The sequence below is a fragment of the Engraulis encrasicolus genome, chromosome 16 (assembly GCF_034702125.1).
Source record: "Engraulis encrasicolus isolate BLACKSEA-1 chromosome 16, IST_EnEncr_1.0, whole genome shotgun sequence".
In the NCBI taxonomy this organism is placed as follows: domain Eukaryota; kingdom Metazoa; phylum Chordata; class Actinopteri; order Clupeiformes; family Engraulidae; genus Engraulis; species Engraulis encrasicolus.
Window position 1 is genome coordinate 5205333 of NC_085872.1, and position 25952 is coordinate 5231284.

At 47.3% G+C, this 25952-nt stretch overlaps 1 protein-coding gene across 3 annotated transcripts in view; it reads left to right on the forward strand.

Annotated features, from left to right (window-relative positions):
- Positions 1-25952, forward strand: part of adgrl3.1 (adhesion G protein-coupled receptor L3.1) — a 101707-nt gene that overhangs the window by 43817 nt on the left and 31938 nt on the right. For all 3 annotated transcript variants that reach the window (XM_063218370.1, XM_063218372.1, XM_063218371.1), the window contains exons 5-11: positions 1-27; positions 5735-5749; positions 7759-8553; positions 16407-16748; positions 17422-17522; positions 17847-18032; positions 21651-21689. The exon at positions 1-27 is cut by the window's left edge and continues 83 nt beyond it. In XM_063218370.1, coding sequence (XP_063074440.1) covers positions 1-27; positions 5735-5749; positions 7759-8553; positions 16407-16748; positions 17422-17522; positions 17847-18032; positions 21651-21689 — 1505 coding nt within the window. The remainder of the gene's footprint in view (positions 28-5734; positions 5750-7758; positions 8554-16406; positions 16749-17421; positions 17523-17846; positions 18033-21650; positions 21690-25952) is intronic.

The following is a 25952-nucleotide window of genomic DNA, read 5'->3' on the forward strand; positions in this document are numbered from 1 at the left end:
AGGTCCAGTACGAGTGCGTCCCATACAGTGAGTACACTATTTTTACCTATCCCAATGCAGAGAGCATCTGAAACCACCATTGTATGTTTTATCCTTGACAGAAGCAGATAATGTAGACCCACTTGGCACACAAAAAAATAATAAGCGCGTTTCCCTGCTCCATGCAGCTCCATCCACCCTCTCCTGTCCACTGTAAAGGGAATTAAGACTAGCACTGTTCACTTCCAACGTGTCTACAGCTCCCCACAGCCCACGACCACAGCAGCCCTCCAGGAAGCCATGAATCTGCGACAGGCCGTGGCGAGGCAGGGGCGGCTCAGTCAGCAGAAAGCATGCAGGCGGGGAGTTAGCCTAGCGTAGCAGCCCTTTGGCTCCCTCCGCCAGCTGAGTGGGGGAACATAATACTCTCCCAGAGCCACACTCGAGTCACACAGAATGACGCCTTGCGACAAGGTGGTGGCAATCAAAATAAAAAATAAAATTCGATATGGCCATGTTTGCGTGGAGCTGCTGGGCACACATGGAATGTGTCCGTGTAAACAGGAGAGAACAATGAGGAGAAGGGGACAGGAAGGACAGGATGGTGTCACAGGATGCACATGGCCTCCGACTTCTCAACCCTGACCTCAGGACAGGCGTGAAGACAGATAGTAACTGTCTACTTGACACCCAGGGAAAGCAGTCCAAACACTTGCATATGTCAACAAACCCGTGGACACCCAGAAACAGACTTCCACATCCACATAGATACGCACAACCATGTCACTCTCTCTCTCTCTCACTTTCACACACACACACACATGCACACCTGCGCGCACGCACGCACGCACGCACGCACACACACACACATACACACACACACACACACACACACACACACACACACACACACACACACACACACACACACACACACACACACACACACACACACACACACACACACTGTCAACAAAAAAAGGAAAAGGCCTCAGAGGTGTCAAGAAAAGGCCTAGAGCAACACAAGGCTAGTAGAGAGAGGCGAGGAGTGGTGAGGGTTTTATCAGCTAGGCGATCCATCACAGCTCCCTGTCCTTTTGCACACGGCACCCTGACTGCCTCCAGAAACGTTCAATTACCCTCCACCAAATACACCTTATCGTCTCGAGTGACGGCCTAGATTAAATAATATAAGTCTCAATCCTTCTCTGCGGCAGATGGAAACACAACGCGATACCTCCCTCTCCTCAAGCCAGGCCGCTTATTGAGTTGCTGCAGCATGCTAGGATGGAGAGCTGGATGAAAAAAGAGGAGGATGAGGAGTTTATCGGATCATTTAGAGAAAGAGTGAGAGGGAGATGGAGACAAAGAAAGAATGGGGGAAAGAGAGAGATGTATTGGGTTGCTTAGGGAAAAAAAGCAAATGGGCAACTTTTCAAACCTCAAATCATTCCAGGGCCATGCTAACAGAGCAGATACAGTATAATGGGGCTCCATTAGGGCAGAGAGTAGCACGTGCTGCTGATTGAGGAGAATATGTGTTAGATGTGTGCTTAGCTCCCACCCAGAATGGGAAGGGATGTGAAATGGAGGAAGAGCCTGCCAGCTTCGCACATAATGGACACTGTAAAAGCACTTAGAGGGAAGATGGTGATTGGGACGTTGGAATGTGATGAAATGTTCATCCAACGATTATTTGGTGCTGTATTAGCTTCAACTCAGCATTGTGGTACAGGAAGTGAATGAATACGTCAGTCATCCGAACTCAAACATTTCGATCTGAATTCAAGAGTGAGCAGTAAGGTCTGATCGTTGAAGGATGCCTGAATGTTTTGCCTGAAAAAAAATCTTACAGCAGAAAAATGTCTGACTCTTTGCTGTACTGAAAGAGCACCAGCTGGAAACACTTATCTTTGCACTGTACTGTAGTATCGTTCCCAGCACTGAACATGGGCAATTGTACTTTTACTTATTATCGGAAAATGTATAAAATTCCCAATTATGACCCAGTATATGGATCCAGAGTGCAGGCAGGTCAAGGTCACTTGATATTTTCCCACCTATAATTGCAGCGTTTGACAGAAACAAGCAGTCAATACACTGGTCAATGAATCCCCATCCCCACCCCACCCCCCTCGAGTCCATCGCCTTGAAAGCGCCATGCTGATAAACTGGTGAAAGCATTAGCCACGTCTGGGCGTCTGGTGTCTCTCGCCCTCAGACGGTTTTTCTGACGGGTTGTTATTATTCTTTAGTGGACAGTAAGTGAGTTTAATAAGACGCCTGCTCTCCTCGCTTCTCATAATGACTTAGCGTGCAAGAGGAGGCGCTTGAATAGCCTTAAAATTGCTGAGCATCATCATATTCTTTTGTGTGTGTGTGTGTGTGTGTGTGTGTGTGTGTGTGTGTGTGTGTGTGTGTGTGTGTGTGTGTGTGTGTGTGTGTGTGTGTGTGTGTGTGTGTGTGTGTGTGTGTGTGTGTGTGTGTGCATGCGTGCGTGCGTGCGTGTGTGCGTGTGTGTGTGCGTGCAAGCACGTATGTGATGTGACTCACTGTGCAGCATGTGTATGCATGCACAAAAACTAATTTGGAATATTCCATTGAGTGAAAAGAGCACTAGCAAAATTTGTTTTTACAGCACAATAGATGTGTAATGGTGAGAGAACTGCGGAGGCTAAATGGACTAATATAAATGACTGTGGTGAGTTCGAGGTGAACTAGGGGCATTCACAAATGAGTTCTCTGTAAAATCTATACGTAAGAGAGACTTATCCATCACACAAAAAGGCTGGCTGTGTGTGTGCGTATTGTGTGTGTGTGTGTGTGTGTGTGTGTGTGTGTGTGTGTGTGTGTGTGTGTGTGTGTGTGTGTGTGTGTGTGTGTGTGTGTGTGTGTGTGTGTGTGTGCGCGCGTGCGTGCATGTGCGTGTGTATGGCTACAAGCTGTGAGAGCGTATCTGCCTAATCATTCAACACGCACCTCTGGCCACACATACCGCATGCGTTGGTGATCTGATTGGTGAATCTCCATTATGCCACCACTTGTTTGGGGAGAGGAGGGTGGAGCAAACCCCGCCCCCCATTATTTTTTTTCCCGCTGCAGGAAGACCTTTTTCAAGGTCCTGTGAGTCAAGGTGCATTAAATGCAAGTAATTCAATTACCTGTGCAGCAGCGCAGCTGGGATTTCCTTCCAAATGTTTCAGACTAGTTTTTGGCCTCTTACTTTCCCATGTGGCTCAGATCTTGGCTGTCCGCCAGGCTTTAGTGCATACCTCAACTCCACCTTAGAGCTGCAGCTTTTGGATAATATACTTTACCCAGTCCATGCCTCCAGTGAATCACATGGTCCTTCATACGTATTTTTCTGCAAATGTAGAATTTTATTCCAAATCTACTTTCACAGTTGGGTAAAATATGACCATTTACCGCTAGTGTGTTCCAGATATGTTGAAGATGTCATGAAGTATTGGAACTAAAACAGTTCCTGCAGTTCCTTAATAGTGATGTGAGTGGCCTGGATCCTACTTGAACACTACTGACTGCACAGCTACAGGAGCTGCAGGATTGTGCCTAATGAAGCATCGGGATCAGATCAGCCTGGCTGGACTGTGATGATGCTCCAGTTATAGTCTGCCCACTCCTGCCATGGCTGAAGTCATGCATTTCCTGTCAGGCAGGGAGCAGCTAATTTAGATGTAGGAATGGAAGGAGGGAGGGAGAGAGAGAGAGAGAGAGAGAGAGAGAGAGAGAGAGAGAGAGAGAGAGAGAGAGAGAGAGAGAGACTCATGCTCTGGGTGACCCTTGCTGACCCACCTGTCTTGACAGGAAGGAAAGACAACATTAGGGGAACTGCAGGTCTATTTTAGCAGTGCGGTGAGCCATGCATAATCTATAATCTGTGAAATAATGTCTCCAAAAAATTACCTTCTGTATCTGTGCATCTGTGACTCAGTGTTATTATTTTGAATGTTTTGTGGTTTATTAATTTAAGAGGCAGAAATACATTCCTTTCCTGCAATTTCAGCACCAATGTACAAACTACTAAAGACGTGAGATGCACAAAGTGAGAATATCCTGTTGAGTGACACAAAATATCTTGCTCCAATTATTTCTTTCTGCCCATTCGACTTGGCTGCTGCAGCACACTTCAATAAGTGTGGCCTAGTTACTTGAATTTGATGAGTACAAACACCTGGTTAACCGGGCTCCTACCTTGCCACAGGCGAATGGATATTATGTCAGTTTTTGACATTTTAGGCATCATCCTAAATCATTAATGTTACGTTATGGCTGGCCTTTACAGTGAGCATACAGATAGCTACACTTTCCCTCCACTCGCAGGTCTAGCAATTTCACAGCACCAAAAATATTGCCTCCTCGTAACAGTTCAATTAACAACATTTTGTATTTAAAGCAAGGCACTCGTGCTGCTTGTAGTGCTAGGTTTATGGGTGTCGCTGCTCTGCCTTTATGAGACGGATCATGCATGTGTTGCACGGCCATGTGGGACTGAGTAGTGTGTTTAAACAAATGGACAGAATCTGTTATACCTCCCCGCACTCACATCCACACTCTGGAGATCTCTGCATTGAGAGATGCATTAACACTTATGGAACTCCATGCATATTTCATTAAAGGGGCCTTTAATGGGGTGAGAAAGTGTGGAGAGGGAATAGGTGAGAGGAAGGACAGACACCAAGACAAATGCAAGCACCAGGCATACACACGCACACACACACACACACACACACACACACACACACACACACACACACACACACACACACACACACACACACAGACACACACACAGACACACACATATGCAGCAACTAGCAGCAGAATTGTAAGAACAAATATTCAGTGTTTTGGCCCTGCAGGGCATCCCAAAGGATCAGTGAATATCTCTTTAGCTTTAACACAGTAATAAAATACTGAAACGCAGGGAGATGGATGGACACACACACACACACACACACACACACACACACACACACACACACACACACACACACACACACACACACACACACACACACACACACACACACACACACACACACACACACACACACACACACACACACACACACCTTGAGCAGAGAAGCAGTAGAATACTGAGGGGAGAGAGAGAGACAGATAGAGTGTGAGGGAGAACAAGTGAGGTACTGGAGAGGATCAGCTTTCCACCACACACCCCTCCCTGCTTGAGGTCCCTGCATGCACAGAGCAGAGCAGGGGGAGAGGGGAGTGCAGGGCTCATGTGCTTGCTCACTACCCCTCATAGTTCCACTGCAGCATGCTGCTGCCCCAACATGGCTCACAGCTCCCCAGACAGGCTGTCGGAGCACCGTGCCGTGTCTGCCATCACTGCTGCCATATGCAGATTTGGTGCTCCGCGCTGAGCCGTTTGCGGTTCTATCATCTCCCCATGTTGTTTCCTGACATCTCACTGCACGTGCCAGTTTTTCCCCACTACCATGAGAATACAAGCTATAATGAGTTTTATTTATATATCTGTTTTTGTAATTTGTGGTTTTAGTTTCCAACAACTGTGACCAAAATTGTTAATGACAAGCTTTGCATGTTTATGGCAGATGACGTGTGACGATCATGATGATAGATAAAACATGGATTCTTCCTTTATTAATCATCTTTCTCTTTCTCCCTCCCTCCCTCCTCCCTCTTGTCTATCTCCTCTTCCCCTAACCATGACCCTGGCGTGCCTCCGGCGCGTCTGGACTGCCTCTGTCAGAAGTGGAACAGAGAGGTAAGGCTGCTCACTCACACACTCGAACCATTTCCCTCATCTGCCACCAACAGCCCACACACATCACGTCTCCGAGAGCCTGATTTCATGGTGAAGCTTTGCCTCACTGAAGGAAGCTCACAGTTGGGTTCCCTGGCGCTGCTTAGCACGGTGCGGAGGGGAAGGGCCCTTCAGACCACACTTCATCATCTGACAGACTCCCGTGCTCTATAAATGTCCAGCGCTTTTCCTGCCAAGTCCTATAAAATGATAGCTTCCTCTTATTTGGACAAAGCATGGGAATTAATACTGCATGTCAATTGTTAGCCTCCTTTCCACGTAACCTCGACAACATTCACACAAAAAGAGGAAAAAACGTAATGCTATCTCAAGTGCCAATGCCCATTTCCCAGGAGGATGTCGTACAATGTGATGCAGAGTTGGGAATTCAATTGTGGGAATGGAGTGTGTGGCTTTCCGTGACCATGACACACATTCCAGTCCATGTGACTCTCCCATCCCCTCCCTGGGACTGCCCCCATCTCTCTCGGTTCCCGGAAGAACACGGCTGGCGCTGCCATAAATGGGAAATGTGGGAGTTATACTGCGAAACCGACCAAAATAAAAATCCTTCCTGGTGGGAAATAAATTTGCGCAGAGACAGACAGGGTGCAGGGGGGAATAAAAGAGTCATTACAGCACGTTTACAGTCGCTGACTGGGGATGGGGAAGGCAGCTCAGCTAGAGAGCAAGGGGGGGTTGGGGGGTGGCGATGGGGGTTTCCACATAGATCTGTTGTAGGTGTGGTGGATGTATATCTCTGGGGAAGGGCACTTTTTGACGTTTGGGGTGTTAGTGTGTCTGACAGGTTCCCGTTCTCTTAACACATATAAATATCACACAGGTCTGTATGCCAGTGAACTGCGACCCAGACAGCCGTAAATCTTGGCGTTTACTGGGGCATGGTGCTGCTACAGGGGATGACCATTAGCTCTCATGTTATTAGTCTGGAGAACGAATTCGGTAACACACCAATAATGAAAGTAATAAGCTGGGAAAATGTATCTCAAAAGACTAATGGACCATAGGTTTGAGCCTGACCGCCTATTATACACAGCAATATATTGGTTGAGAGGTCAGATTAACCTGACAGGTTAACTATGCATCCATCTCACCAATCCATAAAGTTGGATTATTTAGGTTAATAATCTTAATGCAAACATAAAAGAAAAAGGGGCTTGTTGCAAGCGACTGTAGTCTACTGAAACATACTGTATATCACAATGAACATCAAATGAAATTGATTTGAAACACATTTGCCATGGTAATTAGGACATTAGACAACATGGAATTAGTTAGTAAACTGGTAATGATACTGTTGTTAAAAATGTATAGATTAGTGTGAAAGAAAATAGAATTCATAACACACTTTGGCATGTTAATCTACACATTTCAAATACCTGTATCTGCATGCACAGTATACCAGTATGACCACCACTATAACATAAATGTCACTGTCATATAGTTCATATACTATAATTGATAATATATAATATTGTAATTAAAACCCAAGTGTTTAAATGACTGAAATTGATATCAGAAAATGAAATGTGTCCACTTATATCACGCATATTATTTAAGAATGAATGTGTGTCCAAACGTGAAACTAATGTCCACACACCGTGAAAAGGTCCTTCACAGTTATTATCTGGAGGTAATGTGTCCACATCTTATCATGTGGGCATACCGAGGCCTGTGCAGCATGGTCATGGGAGTAGTTATGGAGGCAGTTAATTTCATGCATCCAGGGTACTTTGATCATGTTTAGGTCAGGAGTGATTTTAGTATGACCTTTTCTCTCTCTTTGAAGGAACTATAAGTCTGCAACACTGTTTGATGGACCATTACATTTTGTTTGCAGACTTATATATTCCTTTCAATGGTCTTTTGTTTGGTGCAGCCCCTGTGCTACTGATGTGCGTGCATTTTCTGACTTTTTGGCTTTTCTTCTCTCTTCCCTCTGCTCTCAGTGTTTCTCTGCCCGGGCATATTGCGGGGTGTCTACCAGAGTGAACATCTGTTTGAATCAGACCACCAGTCAGGAGCCTGGTGCAAAGACCCTCTCCAGTCCTCTAACAAAATCTACTACATGCCCTGGACTCCCTACAGGACAGACACACTGATTGAGTACTCGTCGAAAGAGGACTTTATCGCTGGTCGACCGACCACCACCTACAAACTTCCTCATCGAGTTGACGGGACAGGTTTTGTGGTGTACGATGGAGCGCTGTTCTTCAACAAAGAGCGCACCCGCAACATTGTTAAGTTCGACTTGCGCACACGCATCAAGAGCGGTGAGGCCATCATCGCCAACGCCAACTATCACGACACCTCGCCCTACCGATGGGGTGGCAAGTCCGACATCGACCTGGCCGTGGACGAGAACGGGCTGTGGGTGATCTACGCCACAGAGCAAAACAACGGGCGCATTGTGGTGAGCCAGCTCAACCCGTATACACTCCGAGTTGAGGGTACCTGGGACACCAGCTACGACAAGCGCTCAGCGTCCAATGCCTTCATGATCTGTGGAGTGCTCTATGTGGTCAAATCCGTCTATGAGGATGACGACAACGAGGCCACGGGAAACAAGATTGACTACATGTACAGCACCGAGAAGAGTCGTGAGACGCACATCGCCATCCCCTTCCCCAATTCCTACCAATACATTGCCGCAGTGGACTACAACCCCAGAGACAACCTGCTCTACGTCTGGAACAACTACCATGTGGTCAAGTACTCCCTGGACTTTGGTAGGAATGGTCTTGGTAAGTCTGCCTCATTTTGTTTAAAGGCCAAGCATGAATGTGATTATTCAAGTTCTAACCTTCTATTCTCTTATCATAATTGAGATATTTATCAAGCAAATTGAGTGGATGAGTGTGTAATTCATTTCCGATCCTTCTTGCACTGGGACCCTGTCCCTGGTTAAAGGTTAAATGAATCCCATAGTTATGAAAGTGGGCTTGAAGTGAAACAGAGGTGCTATTTCCCATCTGCGTTCCCATGAGATCAAGGATGCGGTAGCAGTCTGGTTAGGCGGAAATTAATTTGACGTAATTGAAGCGCAGCAACATAAAGGAGCATTTGTTGACTTGCTGAACTGAATGGAATTGCAAAACAAGCACTGCGGGTTTTGCTTGTACTGTATGCTGTTTGTAAAACAATTATGACCACAGTGTAATTTCGACAGGATCTGGCAGTGACTCAGAGTTGCAAAAAGTCCCAGGGGCCAGTAAAGGCTGGAGGGGAAATTTATCACTGCTTTTCATCATGGAGCTGCTGTTGATAGAGAACGCTGGCATTATCTACCCATGAACCCACTGTTCAGTAGTTATCAGACCCCATCCCTCTCAGTTCACAGAACACTTGCTCAGAGAGAGAGAGAGAGAGAGAGAGAGAGAGAGAGAGAGAGAGAGAGAGAGAGAGAGAGAGAGAGAGAGAGAGAGAGATTCTCTTAAAGAGAGTTCTCTTAAAACTATCCCTTATCAAATCTGCTCGGCTAAGCAAAGAGAGAGTCTGTCCCATGAGCACGGGGCTATTGGATTGGAATAGCCTCTCCTCACACCTTTACGGCCCGGCACCTCCTAGGCCCTCCATAGCTTATTAAATGATTCTGTGCTAAAGCGCACTCTTACATGCACCGAGGAGCTACACTACAACAAATTACTGGCGCGGAAACTGGGTTTTCACCGATCCCCATCCGGAATAATGGAGCTTGTCCTGTCCGAGGAGGATTTTTAAGCACAAGGATCAATGGCTTGTCAAACAGCACGGCCTCCAGACAGTCTTGAGATGCCGAGAGTCGGGGCAGACAAATAAATGAATACTGGTAACTCAACGTGATGTCAGAGCGCTCAATCGTGTCAGTGTAACCAAAGCAGAGTGGACGAATGAATGAAAGAATTAAGTGCCTGCTGCTCAATATGTGAAGTTGTGTGGTCCGCACAGGTCAGGCCAAGCTCTGCATGACTGCTCTATTTGGCCAGGCTATGGTAATCCAGCAGAGAGCTGGCCGCTGGTCTGCCCAGTCCACTTTTGGTTATATAAGGAGTGGAGAGGAGAGGAGAGAGAGACATTTGGAGTTGGAGAAGAGAGCTGGTGGGAGGAAGTCCCTGGTGCTCACCGGGCCTCCACAACATTGGTTAGGCAGGGCAATAACAGGCACAGACAATGGGCAGTTGGTGCTTGTGTGGGATTGCTTGTGTGGGGTGTATATATGTGTGTGTGTGTGCACGAATGTGTGTGCAAGTGTGTCTTTGTCCATGTGTTAGAGTTGAGTGGTTTAGTGTGTGCTGAGAATATGATCCCTCAGATGACGCCACCATCCTAGCCATCCATGTGCCAGAGCAAGTGTATTGATGGGCCGAGGCCGTCGGGGGATGGATTACTGTTGCTGCCTGATCTTTCACAGCGACGTTTGATGCACTCTGCATTTGATTATGCCCAGATAATGGGAATCAGCATTCGATTATTAGGGCCTGTCTGTCAGCAAGAAGTTGATGAGGTCTGGCGTTTGTGTGTCTAGGTGCAGGGTGTGAGTGTGCATATGATAAAGTGGGTGAGAGACCCGCTATGCATATACTATGTGCTGCCTAAGTGTGTGTGTGTGTGTGTGTGTGTGTGTGTGTGTGTGTGTGTGTGTGTGTGTGTGTGTGTGTGTGTGTGTGTGTGTGTGTGTGTGTGTGTGTGTGTGTGTGTGTGTGTGTGTGTGTGTGTGGTGCTGATCTGCTGAATTTCAATCAGGGTGGTAATTACCACTCGTCTCCTTCTTGACTGTGACCTGTGGCTGTGTGTGCTTGTGTGGGGATTTGATGTAAAAAATGACGGAGGGAGAGAGGCGCCTGAGCACACAGTGCGCCACCAGAGATGCACATCAAACAGCACTCAAGACCCTACTCTCAGCCATTGCATAGACATAGGGGTTAGGTGCTCATTCTCTCCGTCTTGCTTTTTTTCCCTCTCTATTTTCTGGTCGATGTTAACACACATATCTAAACATGCTTATTTTTCATTCCTTAGACAAACACCACACACAAATAAACATAAATTCCCCTTCCTCTCCTCTCATCTTGTCTCTCCTACTCGGTTGGTTATTATTTATGGTGGGATATGATGGCGGAATCCGAGATGAAGATTACATAACCTAATGCTCACTGCAGGCGTCAGATAAAACAATTGAATTATTTATCAGGAGGAGTTTGCTTAAGTTGAGAAGTTGGTGAGCAAAAGTAGTGGCACTCCTCTCATTATCAGCTCTGCTGTGGAGAGGAGCCTGGATCCTGGCGACATTACGCATGAATACACACGCGTGCGCACACACACACACACACACACACACACACACACACACACACCTCGGCATCAGATGACAGACATGACTGAGAGGCATGCATATTCCAGCAGGGCTAAAGACTTCACAGGTTCTGCATTTATGATGTTCTGCATGCATGCATGTACTGTATGCCCCCACCACACACACACACATGCACACTCACACACATGTGCACACAGGCACAGAAACACACACACACATGTATGGACATATACACACACACACACACAAATACACACATGCACACTAACTCAGGGAAATTGTAGATGGATATAGTATAGACAAGTAGACTACATCTGTTTGAATAGTGATGATTATATTTCACATTTTGCTAGATTTTATATATGAATCTGTTGCTGAACTTTAAGTCTTTGTAAGCTTTTCAACCTCGCAAAGCACACTCTGACTTGAGGAAGGCATGAGGCGCATACATTATCGCGGTTTAATTTTGGTCATAGCTCACATATCTTATCATGTCAAATGAAAAAGTAGAAAGCACAGCTGGAGAGGAGAGGAGTTTTGTCAGAGATAAAAGCTCTAATCACGCGTCAGGAATGAAAAGGGAATAACTACGGCTCTCATGCCGCCTCTGGCCCTCTTGTCATCACTGGTTAAATTTAGAGTCTTCCTTTGATTTCGGCCGAGCGAGCCGACAGCCGGCTTCTGCACTGCACGGGGATCTGTGTCGCCGTCAGGACAGCAGCGGCTCAGGGGGGAGATGGAGACGGCACGCCTGATTTGGAAACAGGGCTTTGTTTTGCTGTGCTCTGCCGTGCCGTGCCGTGGCGTTTACCCGTGGCACCATGGATGTTGCATCAGTCAGGCAGCCATTTCCAGAGGAAGTGGCGCACCACTGGTTTTATTGTTTCTCTAGTCCACAAATGGGCGATGAGTGTAGGGACATGCACAGGAAAGGTCAAAACAAGAGGGGTGGGCAGGGGTGAGAAGGACAGCCAGACAGGCAAGACAGTTGTGGCGGGGGGGTGAAGGGAAATGAAGGGAGAGACCGTGTCAGCCAGTGGTGGAAGTGAAGTGGAGTGTGAGCTGTGACATTTCAGGCCATGGCTGCTGACGTCTTGCCCACTGATCACAAGATAGCCAGGCGGCTCGTTAGTGGGGCTGATGCCAAAATCCTGGAACCACAGGCGAACCCGATCCTCCCTGGGGGCCAGGGACAAGCAGTTGGGGGTTAAGAGGGGGAGGGGAGATGGAGAATGCAGCCAGAGAGATAGTGGGTCGAGATAAAGGAGTGAGTGGTCGGGATGGAGAGATGGCTTTGATAGGGAGAGATTGAGGTAGAGATTTTCTGCTAATGACACGGGGTGATTAGAGGAGAGGAGGCGCTGGAGTGCGGTTGCCTTCGAGATAGGGAGGCGGCAGGAGCAGCCAGCTGGAAGTGGAGACGGCTCCGAGATGAAGCAGGAGTGACTCAGGTGCTGACGTCTTTAGAGGTTAACTCTTTAGATTGAGGAAATGGGCAGAGGGGCAGAGGTTTATGACTCTACCTCTGAGTTGGCCTAAGTGTATCAACCTGAAAAGGAATGCAGTAAAGTATATGTGTATACGTGTGTGTGTGTGTGTGTGTGTGTGTGTGTGTGTGTGTGTGTGTGTGTGTGTGTGTGTGTGTGTGTGTGTGTGTGTGTCTGTGTCTGTGTCTGTGTGTGTGTGTGTGTGTGTGTGTGTGTGTGTGTGTGTGTGTGTGTGTGTGTGTGTGTGTGAGAGAGAGAGAGAGAGAGAGAGAGAGAGAGATAGAGAGAGAGAGAGAGAGAGAGAGAGAGAGAGAGAGAGAGAGCAAGTTTGTGTGTGTATGTGAACTCCAAATGCCAAAGATTGGAGATCTCAGTACTCCCATTGCCACAGAGGCCTTCAGCGGCTTCTCTAAGGGATCATCAAAAATAGAAGGCAGGAAATATTTCCTCTTAAATGTTTTTTCGTCCCAGGCTATTTGCAGTTTCATGGGGTTAGTTGTCCAGTTTCTTCACAGTACATTTTTCATGTGGAGCAAGGGATGTGAGAACACAAAGACGAAAGAATGCCAGGAAAGAAGGAAGAAGTGTGAGAAAGGAGTGGGGGAGAGAAGAGAAGACAAAGTCGGATCCTTCTATAATGATGTGGTTTTGTTTGCTCCCCTCTGTCAACAGCGGCACAGATTTGCTTAATTGAACAAGATGTGCGTTCCTCTGCCAAATTGACTGAGGCCTCGTGATTTGCATTGGGGGGGCTGAGAGCCTCGGTCTGCCTGGCACACCTGCTCTGTGGCTTTGTTCTCATACGGAAGCTTCAAACGTGTGCTTCAGGGTAGGACGGTTGAATTACAATTGGGCAGCCACAGTTGGCGATGTTTATCTAAGGGCATTAAGCTATGACCGACCACATTAATAGAATTTGTTTTGGTGGTAGGGCTTGTGTTGTTTTTTTCACTTTGAGATTTTCTTTGGCTGCAAATGGAGAGCCGGTGAGAAACGCTCTGAAGGTTTTCAATAAAAAACTGCAGCGCCAGGGCATGGACTATTAAAGCAATAATACCTCTAACCCCACCCTCGATGTTAAAAACGACTAAGTACTGGTGCGACTCTCAAGTGTGTTTCGGTGCAGCGGCCTGCCTCGGCCTCTTCCACTCTCCAAACGAGCGCTAACCCCACCTTCTCAGAGGGGAAACATGAGCAAGGCACTCAGCTGTCGAGAATGGCTCTGCCTCTCTCTTAATGGCAGGCGTGGGCTTTTTTTTGCCTGTCTCACTCTCACTCTCACTCTCTTTTTCGGCGGGGTTCCAGGGGTTGTTGTGTTTTTTATCGGCAGCCGGAATCAGCCTCTCTCTGGTGGCTTTGAAGTCCTGACTTCAGTTTTATCAGAGCAGTGTGGGGCTGTGGCCACGAGCTGCACATTATCACATCTGCCAGCTCGGCACACACTCACACATGTGCTCTCTCTCTCACACACGCACACACACATACTACATAACACACACACACACACAGACACTCACACTCACATTCACACTCAAATGCTGTTCTTCATCTTCTGCGATTGACTTTCTCCTTTGATTCTTTCACTCAATCTCTGTGCCTCCCTCTCTCTCCTTTTGTCATGATCCCACATTGTATAAGCAGACCTTTATATGCACTAAACCTTTAGAGATCACCCCCACTCTTCTTCCAAGAACTAAATATGTGTGAGATTTAGACTCCAGTAGCATCGCAGTTTGGGTGATGTTCATTATAGAGGCACTGATTTTATTCCTTTAGCATTACTATCGCCTTTACCACAACCAACGACAAAAACAACAAACCACTGTAGATTATTGAAAAATATCAGCAGCCAGATGTCACCAGAGATTTATATCTTGGAACAATCAGGAGGATATGGACAGTGTTGTGGAATAAACCACACAAAAGGCAACCACAGGTCTCCTTCTCGCTCCACACCCCACAAATCCCCAGCCGCTGATCCTCATCCAAGCGCCTTGGCAAGCTCTGCAGCCAGAGTCGTCTCACTCATAAACAACCGTGGCCAGAGAGAGAGAGCGATGCTTCCTGCTTTGCTAGCCGGCTTCGCTCCGCGCTCCCAGCACTGCCTGCCTGCCAGGCCGCAGCGCCACAAGATCCTGTCCCCCACCCCCTCCCGCCGAGATTTACAACGCTTTCTATTTTCAAACGGAACAGGGCCAGTGGAGGCAATATTCGCACAAACAACTGGGCGTCCCGGAATCAGGCAGCCTGGCACCAGCCGCCAACCCCAGACACACACAGACCTCTGCGCCTCCTCTGGCGGACCAGCAGCATCTCTCTGTGTGACCGCCATGACTTGGCCTTTAATCCCTGGGGAACAGTTAAGAGTTAGAGATCTCGGATTCTCACAGAGATATTTATAACCTCTTAACCTTTCCCTGACTGTGTTTACAGGTCAGTGCTGCTAGACATAAATGTTTCCAGGGCTGTTTTTTTCACATTGTGTTTAGATGTTTATGCACACAGAAATCAGGAGGGAGAGTGATGGACATGGCTGTTGGGGACTGTGGGGCTAAAAATGCTGAGAGCAGTCACTCAGCAAGCCTCCATAGTGTCCTTGCCTAGTCTCTTTGTTTAGATTCCTCACCTCTTGTTTGCTCGTCCTCCAAGATAGGCTGACAGACCAGACACCCCCAAACACCACTGCCCCCCCTTGCCTCAGAGTTTAGGCTAGACTGTCAAAACACACACTAAAAAACGCTCGTCAGAGCACACACTTAAAATACTACACGCACAGATGCACACAAATGTACACAGACACGCATAGACAATACTCATTCAAGTGCCCTGCTCCGACCCAGAAACACTGGAGAAAAACACACACCTTGTCAGAAGTGATGGATGGAGACATGAATCATGGTGGTAGGTGGGGGAGAGAGCGAAACAGCAAGGGGGCAAGAGAAGGCAAAGGGAGGAGTGAAGGGAGGAGAGAACAGAGGGAAGACTGGAGAGTGGGATGTGTGCAGAAATAGATGTGTGAGGGAGCTCAACAGCGAGAGAGAGAAAACAACGAGTGAAGTTGCAGAGGAGAATTAATGAACAGAAGAAAATACGAAGGGAAAATCCAGCTGAACGTGGGAAGTTTGTTGAAAAATAGAAATGATTTCCGACGAGAGCTGCCAACTAACAAGCCTAAATCAGCGTGTGCCCCATGCCCAGACACCAGCAGTACAGGGCCAGAGCCCCGTCATTAAAAACCCATCAACATCCCTAACTCAAAAATACAGGCAGCTCTCCGGCCAGCGCAGGGCTTCCCAACGGTATGTTTTTGTTGTGGTCTCTGCCTGTGCGGCTTGTTGTGAGTGAGGTCATGTTGTTTGTCAGTGGGGTAATGATTTATATAAAGAGCGCAGGCTCTGCTGAGCCGGCAGGAATGGCAGCGAGTGAGCGTCGAGCGATGGTCCTGTGCTCCAGTATGACATCACAGCCCATACACTCTTGAAATAGCACCATTATTCACTTTTACAGTGGACCAGGACCGGACTGTTCAGTGATGCTTTGCAGCTGCTCAGTTCTGAGGCTTTCAGTTATATTTGACTGTTATTTTTAACTGTTAAATATCTCTTTTCATGGCATGGTCTGTACCACTGACGCTCCTTTTCTTTTCTCCTGTCTTTCTCACTGTTTCTTTGCGTCTGTTTCAATGTAGTCCTCTTTCAAATTCAGATTGGCTTGACTGTGTGTATCAGTTTTACCAAAGCTTGCAAAGAACAATATCATAATATTACATGTATGTTAGACAGAAAAACGTTACAGCATCTTTCTCACTGTCTTTCAGAACCTCCTTCGTCAGTGCTTCACCCGAACCAGGAGATGCCACCCCTCCGAACATCAACCACCGGTCGCCCTCACCCCTACACCGGCACCATGCGCCCTTTCCTGACCTCCACCCAGAGCCCACGCATGCGCAGCACCACTGTACAACAACCGCGCCTCGTCATCCCTCCTGAAAGAAAAAACAACAACAACCTGCTCCCCGAGGTCAACGCCCCTCACCCGCCTTCGCCCCAGCCGCCCGTCGTCATGGACTTCTGTTCCCCAAGGCTCATGGACGAGATCTCCTGGCCTAAAACGCACCAGGGGCAGATCGCCAAGCAACCCTGCCCCACGGGCACCATAGGTGAGGCCATGGAGAGGAAGCGGCACCAGGGCTTCTGCCTCGGGCTTGGAAAACAATGTCACAGCTGTCTGCCCTTCCTGCTGATTCCACAAAATATCTAAATCTCCGCCAGAGAGAAATAATTCTATAATAATAACGTGTAAATAGCATCAGAGAATAACCGCCTCGAATAGGCTTTTGTAAATCATTTTCCAGCCATCTGTGTCACCCCCTTTTTCATTCACGCTGTATGGCCCACATCAGGATTCAGTGAAATGCAAAATAATGCGCTGACAGTGCCAAAAAATATGTGACGGCCATATATTAGCTCCAGAAGTGGGTTAGTATTCAGTGGTGTGCAGGCAGTGCCCTGTTGGCCTCAGTCAGTAACTGGAGCGTGAGACCATGCTCATTTTTATGAAGCGAAACCGTCTCCTCTCCATTCAGTAATTGCACGATGACATGTGAAGACTCTGAAATGTGGAGACGTGTCGCGATCAGGGCATGTTAGCTTTGGTGCTAGCTAGCTTAATGTGGGCACTGTCTGGATGTGCATCTTTTTGTTAATGGTGTGTCCGACGAGTGTGAGTGAGGGTGCTCGTGTGTATGTGTGTGTGTGTGTGTGTGTGAGTATGCCCGCGTGTGTGCAGGTGTTTGCTTCTGTGTGAATACAACATGTTGTGTTGTGTTGCAGGCGTTGCTACATACATGTGCACAGCGCTGGGGTATTGGGAACCCCAGGGGCCAGACCTCAGCAACTGCTCATCGCCATGGACCAATTATATCACACAGAGAGTGAGTAATGCAGCGCATGGTGGGCAGGAGGCACTGGCCGGCAGCCAGCGGGGTGGGGATATTGAACACAGCAAAGCCCTTTGAAGCTGAAGGATGTGCTCTTTTACTGCAGGAGATCACTAAAGAGTACTCATTTTTGAGATAGCTCTCAAGTGGGTCACTTTTGAGCATTTGGGCCAAAAAAAATGATTGCAAGTGCATTGATATTCACTCCTGCCCCTTCTATTCCCCCTCTGCCTCTATTTTGTGCTCTGTCCATATTTGCTTCACAATGACCATGTACCCCAAGCTCACACCACTCTCCACCCCCCCTCTCCTCCATAGATGCGTTCCGGGGAGACAGCTGCCGTGGTGGCCCAGGAGCTGGCAGAGCAGACGAAAGGGGTCCTGCGGCCGGGTGACGTCCCCTCCACGGTGAGAGCCATGGCCCAGCTGGTGGAGCTACTGGACATCCAGCTAAGGAACCTGACGCCCGGGGGCAAGGACACAGCCGCACGCAGCCTCACCAAGGTACTGGTCGTACACACATACAGTCATGGTACACAGGGTAGTCATGGGTAAGCTATTAGGGCGTCAGACTTGTAGCCCAAAGGTTGCCGGTTCGACTCCCGATCCACCGGGTTGGTGGGGGTGGTAATTTACCAGTGCTCTCCCCAATCCTCCTCCATGACTGAGGTACCCTGAGCATGGTACCGTCCCGCCGCTCTGTTCTCTTTCGGGCACCATTGGGGGATGCCTTCTTGCACGGGTGAGGTATAAATTGCATAATTGCAAAATTGTGTAAATGCAATTTCGTTGTGTGCAGTGTGTACTTGTGTGCTATGGAGTGCTGTTTCACAGTGACAATAGGAGTTGGAGTGTCCCAGTTGGGATTTCACTTCACACTTTCACTACAGTATGGCCTACACACAGCCTTTCAGTACATCACCGACACCCTTGACACACCCACCCCCACAAAATAGCAAGCATCGTATGCCATTATGTCTGTGATGTGTGGGAAGGATTTAATGGGCACTGAGAAAGAGTTCAGATATACTGAGATGAGATATCCCACACCACAGCTCTTGTCAAGGCTGTTGTGACGAGGCAGTGTAATAATGCCGCCTTACTCTTTTGCTCTGCTACAGACCTGTATCAGCAAGGTCACGCAGTCTATACTGGCGGGCTGAATGGAGACGTCAAAGAAATAGTACTAGGGGTGTAAATAATTATCTATATGTATCGAACAATGATCGAATCGAATCGTATTGTATCGTGGGGCATTCTTAAGTATCGAAAATAATCGAATCACTGGCCCCTGCCCGATGCCCTAGCTCCATAACATAATAGAAGTGGAAAAGTAATTGGAAAAAATCGAATTGAATCAAATCGTATTGTGGGGCAATTTTGAGTATCGAAAATAATCAAATCGCTGCCTTAAATTAACAGTCAACCATGTTTCAACAATCAAGTGTATTCTTCTCTGACCTGAGATGAGCTCCTCCTGACCTGCCTCGTCTTCGGATGCGCCCCCAGTCAGCAACGCGCGCGGCACAAACTTGTTAGCCTTAGCTTGGCTCAGCTTTGCAGCCAGACGCATTCAGTGCCTAAAGTTAGAAGTGACCAAATTGTTCCACTTGTTCCCTATTTAAACACCCCTGCACAACTAGTAAACCGATCCAAAAGTTGTGAAACATGAAACGTGAAAATGAAACGTGGCGATTTTCTACCTAGATAAAGAAATGGCACTGTAATAGAAAGCGTAGTAACACAGTCAGAGTACCTCGACTTCAACGCATTGATATCTTCACTCCTAGTAGTCCCCCCCTTCCCCCCTCCCCCGCTCCCTTCGTGCAAGAGGACTAGGAGTAAAGACATCAATGCGTCGAAGTACTCCGTTGCTGACTGGGGGCGCGTCCAAAGACGAGGCAGGTCGGGAGGAGCTCATCTCATGATAGAGAAGAACACACTTAATTATTGATACACGGTGGACTGCTCCACTGACAAAGTCTCAGCACAATAGGCTTAGTGCAGTGGGGACGTGTGGCTGGGCAGTCAATCCAACAAGTTTGCAAAAAGGTAAAAAGCACAAGCAGCGAAATGTAGCCTACATTTCTCCATCTGCCATGTTAAATCAGTGCTGTGTGTGCTGATTATGAGTAGAGCAGACTCTGGAGATGGTCCTCCTGTGGCTCCTGTGATGCTGCAGAGTGCAGCACAATGCCAGTGTACATAATGCAGATCTACAGCTTACTGCCCTGCAGCCACACACATGCACACACAGATAGACGTAAACCACCACCATACCCCACCCCACCCTTACACACACATTGACACACACACACCCTTCCACGCTCATACTCTCTCTCTTGCTCCTTCTATGTCTTTTTCTGTACCACCCCTCCCCCCTCTCATTCTGATAATTCTGCTCTCTCTGTCATTGTTCCACTATCTCTGTCCTTCACACACACACACGCACACGCACACACACACACACACTCACACAGATACTCTTTTTTTTGCAACCTCTACATGGAGGGACTCGTCGGTGTATGTGGAAAAACACACCTGAGGTGGTTGCATTAGAATAATACATTCAGCTCACGACAGGAGCCAACAGTAGGTAAATCTCCCCCTGATTTTCAGGCAGGAGCTTTTTATTCTCCATGAATACTTAAGCCTGTTTGAGCGCATTGTGCTATCTTATTTAGAACCCCAGAACTTTCCATTCCTCAACCCACCCTTCAGTCGAGCAGTGCTTCTCGGCAGGGCCGGATTAACGCACAGGCTAGATATGGCTGCAGCCTAGGGCCCCAGCTGCCAGGGGGCCCCTGAAAAATTGCCGAATTGTGACAAGATGCAATATTGAAAAATTCCTCTGTCGTGTTGAGTACAGGTTTGATTTAATACTCCTCTCCACAGTTGGTAGACATGTTATCCTTAATTTCTTAGCTCATAATTATGACACTATGTAAATTTGTCGCAAAATTTGCCATCCAGGGTGTCCCATAGCAACCTGTAGTCTAGGGGCCTTGGGTCATCTTAATCCAAGCCTGCATCGCGGAATGGTCTCGCAAAGACAGCTCTGGACTACTCTTTTATGCTCTGCTCTTCTTGGATTGACAAGCGTTCAGCAGACATTCTGACCACAGCATTTGAGGAGCCAGTTTAGAGGGGAGGCAGAGTGTCTAAGTGGTGGCTTCTGTGAATTTGCGAAAGAGCATCCGAGAAAGTGTGTGCATGTGTGTGTGTGCATGCCTGCGTGCATGCCTGCGTGCCTGCCTGCTTGCGTGTGTGCGCGCATGTGTGTGTGCGTGTGTGTGTGTGTGCACTGCATACATGGGTATGCACATTATTCTTTGGAACATGTGGTGGGTGGGCGGGTATGGATGTTTGCAAGCGTGTGCGAGTGCATGCGTGCGTGTTCGTGTGTGCGAGCCCCAGGACGTCTCTTTCTGATCAAAGCCCAGGGCGGTCCTGAGGGGAAGCACTTCCTGCTCAGTTGGCTGCCGAGCCGAAAGCGGCAGGAGCCTTGATGTAACACGAACGCGCCACAAATTAGAGACGAGAAGAGCAGCTCGCTCAGAGAACTTCACCAAAGACAGCCAACATGAAAGACAACAAACACGGACGCCTTTTCAAAATTGCACCCTCCTTCTTCACCTCCCCACAACCACCCCCCACCCCCTCCCTATGTGCCACCACCAGTTCACATTAATGAGAACCGTGGCAGAGACACCTCTGTGGTCAAGTGCACAATTAAAACATGCACTATGTGTGTTAAATATTTGCTCCTTTAATTACGTGTGTGGTGGGCAGCTCCCTAAAGAGGAGGCGTTTGACTTGCAATTCCACATTGATTGAGGTGTTTTTTTCTGGGGGGGTAAAAACACAAAGGACGCATTATGTCTATTACTTATTAAATATTCAAATTAAAACTCAAGAGTGAGCAATGTGCTTGATTATTATGGTAATTGTAATGTTGCTATTCTATAATTTTCCATCATTTCAGTCTGGGGTATTAATTAAACACCATTAGATATAAGAAAGGGTGGGAATTGGATAATTATACTTTGCTCTTGGCTCTATCAACCAATATTAAATATTATTAATTTGTATTATTAATTGTTATTTTTGTTTGTGTTGCAGCTTCAGAAGAGAGAAAAGGCCTGCAGACAATTCGTTCAGGTAAGAGGTAATCCTTCTTCATTGGCCATGGCTGACAGTAGGCTACATTCACCTTAGTAAGTGTTATGCTACATGTTAGCTTTGTTGTCATTTCTATGGTATGCTAAGATATGGTTGTGGTAAGCATTGTTCCAGCCTAGTATTCAGCTTTATGATGTTTTAATGTATCTTTTGTTCCTTATTTTTATTGAAGTGTCCATTACTAAATGAAGACATTTCTTTAAAGCAGAGTAAGAGCTGCATCTGATTTGAGATCGTCTTGCAAGAGAGCGTGTTAGTAGGTGGCTTGCGCAGGAACTGGAACTGGGCATCAGTCAGGCTGTCTGTTTGAGTTGAACAGTAGATAGCGAAAAATAAAGACAAAGTGAGAGGGATGGAGAGAAAGGGAGGTAGTGAGAGTTCAGCACTCATCTATGGAAATCCAGTGAGCTTTTTTGACCGTTTCCTAAGCCTGGCAGTTTTTTGCTGCATCCATGCAAAGCAGTTTTTCTCCCGTGAAAGCATCGCTGTCAGCACTGGTCAGCAGTGTCATAGAGAGCAGCCAGGAGAAGCAAGCACACTTCACTGCAGCTGACATGCATAAAGGCACCAACCAACCCCCACCCCCTACATCACACACAAAGACACACATACATGTACGTGCACACTCGCACATGCACATGCGCGCAGAAACACACATGTGCACACTCACACACACTCACAGAGCAGCAATCACCCTGAGATAGAAACACTGTAAACAGATCAATATCAATAGAAAGTGTTCACAAAAGCACTTGTGTACACATATTAAGTTAAACTGTTCAATGAACACATTACCCCAGAACACCATTTTTAGTGCTTCATATTCCTCTATGTGGGCCGGGAAAGAGAATACTCCCAGTGGGCTGACTATATTTTCCTAATTATTTGTCCCTAATCAAGTGTTCATCATTAGACACATGCAAGCAGACACACCCCCGCTTGAGCATCTTTCAGATTTTTATTAGACCTTCGTCGTCTCTCTTGTCTCTGGGTGTGATCAGTGGATTAGACCGGCAGCTGGAGTGTTTGCTTCATATGCCAGGAATCATTCACTTTTTGCTCCTCATTATGTTTTAATTTCACTGATGTAGAAGAGACTAAAGTGGGGGGCAGCATTCTGAGAAAAGTGAAGAGGAAATGTAGGGGCGATTAGAGAAGACAAGATAATGTGGAGGGCTGGATACCAATGGACATGTGTTTGTCCAGGGGACCATAAAAGGCAGTGGTTGGTGAGGGGACATTGATATTAAAGACCCCTTGCTGTTCTTCTTTTGAATGTCCTTTGGTCAGCTATTGGTCGCGTATTGATTGGCGTAGAGATTTATGGAGTAGCGAGGCTCAGTGAGATCAGTGAGATCGATAGCTGGTGGGGGTGCTGCAGAGAGACCTTTGGCTTATCGATTTCTTATTCGTCTTTTAACAGGCAGGTGTTGCTGGTAGCCATGGAGTATAGTAGACAGACCTCATGCTGCTGCTGGACACAGACATCCACCATGCTCATGCACACGGTGGATACACTCTCTCTCTCTCTCTCTCTCTCTCACTCTCTCTCTCTATCTATCTATCTATCTCTCTCTCTCTCTCTCTCTCTCTCTATCTTTATCTATCTCTCTCTCTCTCTCTCTCTATCTATCTATCTATCTTTCTATCTTTATCTCTCTCTCTCTCTCTCTCTTTCTCTCTCTCTCTCTTTCTCTCTCTCTTTCTCTCTCTCTCTCTTTCTCTCTCTCGCTGTTTATTTATCTTATACACACATACACACACAGTGGCAGTGGCAGAGACACATGCATTGCACGCATATATGCACCCACACACAGTGCATACAAATATACATGTTTATAAACACGCAAGCAGTTCATACATCCATGCATATACACACCCAAACACTAGAGGTTATACAGGCAAACCTGCACCGATTTTGTGGGTTTTCAGGGGGAAGTGGCCGAGTGTGCTTGTGCTGTTGTGCTGTTGTGCTAGCTAGCCTGATGTAGCCTTTACGCTGGATTAGCTACTCAGCTTCAAAGCTCTTCAGTTCTGCTCCATTTAGCACTGTGTGTGTGTGACTGTTCTGTGCTCACTGCAGTGCGTGTTAGACATAGTTCCAGTGTGTATGTGTGTGTGCGCGCGTGTGTGTGTGCATGAGAGAGAGGATATATAGCCTATATATATATATATATAGAGAGAGAGAGAGAGAGAGAGAGAGAGAGAGAGAGAGAGAGAGAGAGAGAGAGAGAGAGAGAGAGAGAGAGAGAGAGAGAGAGAGAGAGAGAGAGAGAGAGAGAGAGAGAGAGAGATACAGAGTGCATGTCCACGTCTGTTTCAGTAGTGCATGTTTAAACTACAGTTAGCATGCTGAACTGTTCTTAAGAGGCTTGACCTGTAGGGCCAGACTATGGGAGAGCTTCCACGTGATCCGCGTGCATGAGAAAACAGTTTCGAGTGAAAGCGGTGATGTTGGAAGGCTAATGAATGTGAAGAGGTGCATTTCCATACCGCATTCTGGAGTGGCTATTGGATGACATGTTACATTCCCATAATGGCAGAGCGGATGCAGGGGTGTCGTTCAGGGAGTCAGCAGGGCCCCTTGTATATAGGGGGGGCACACACAGTCTGATTTATGTAAATATGTGGATGGGGGGGGGACCATTGGAGCTGACTGTACATGGGGCCCACAATTTGCTGCTACGCCCCTGAGTGGAGGGCATGACGGTGAATGTCCGGGCAGTGCCACACACTGCCTATTGCTCTCAGTGCGACTTCTCCAGCAACTGGAGCAGAATGATCCACCTCAGTGCACACAGCATCCCCTCTGAGTGAAAGACGACAAAACAGAGTCATCTGAAATCCGTCTATTCTCTCAGCAAGAGCCCTGCTCCAATGAGTCTTGGCCACAGAGGCTGGGGGTTGGGGGTCGGGGTCGGGGTTGAGCACAGCGCCAGCTCAAGTTAGTATGATTCTCCTGCTTAGACTTTGGGTTGTGATTGAAAATGTGACACTGATGCATTTGTAACATTTGGCAGTTTATTGCCTCCTGGAGATCATGCACGCTTGAAATAGTCTTCAAAGTATCTGATTCATTGCTTAATGATTTAAGGAATTAACATGAAATATAGTTAGAAGTTAGAATAGTTAGAATGTAGTTAAAATAGTTTACAGTTAGATTTGCATGCGTAAGAAACAGTGTAGGCATGTCGATATGACAGGTGTAATGGCTGTCACTGAATGTATAACTGGTTTAGATAAGTGATCGCAGAATTTGGAAATGAATGTGAAAAAATAGTTGTTGCAGTTAGATTTGCATACACAAGAAACAGTGTAGGCATGTCAATATGACGGGTGTAATGGCTGTCACTGAATGTGTATAACTGGTATAGATTAGTGTTGTGTGCTGGAGCTGGCAGTAGATTAGTATGTAGTGTTGATGGGGTGCGGAGCAGCACGAAGCCGGAGAGATAGAAGGGCTTTTCTTCTCCCCCTGCTGCTACCTGTCTGCCTGGCAGTGAGTGATGAGACACTGTTGGTGTCAGTCAATGTCACTAACATCAATAAGAAAATATCCTTTCATTCTACCCCACTTTCCCTACTGGGACCTGTGTGCGTGTGCGTGTGTGTCTGTGTGTGTGTGTGTGATATGTAAGTGCATAGTTGAGTGTGTGTTTATATATAGTGTAGTCATGTAAGAGTCATTGTCTGTGTTGCTTTGTAAGATTGCTATGGTGTGTGTATGCGTGTGTTTCTAAGTGTGTGCATGTGTGCTTCAGCACCTACGTGTGTATGAGTGTGTGTGTGAGATGTGTTTGATGGCACCTGTTTTCATTTTCGCACTGCCGAGCTCCCAGCGGAGCCATAGCCCTGCACTATGAACTGCCGTGTTTTATCACTGGATCCCAGCAGATGACAGATTTATACTGCAGCCAGCAGACGCGAGGAAATGGATTATATTTGAGACGCGGGGCTCTGTGGGGAATCACGGTGCCGTTGGAGCCGAGGTCACCCATGACAGCATGCTGAGATCCCCCCTCATTTCATTTATATATTCACAAAGCCCGCCGTGACCCCCTGACTTCCGCCAGAATATGACATGTGGACAAAAGGGAGGAGAGACAGGGGGCAGCCGGAATAGGGGCCCTCACAAAGTGACACCAAGGTGACTGGTAGAAGGACAGAATGAAAAGGGGGGGAGAAAAGAGGAAAAGGAGAAACTTGCATTTCGATGGGGGCCCTTGGGGAGTAGTTTACGAC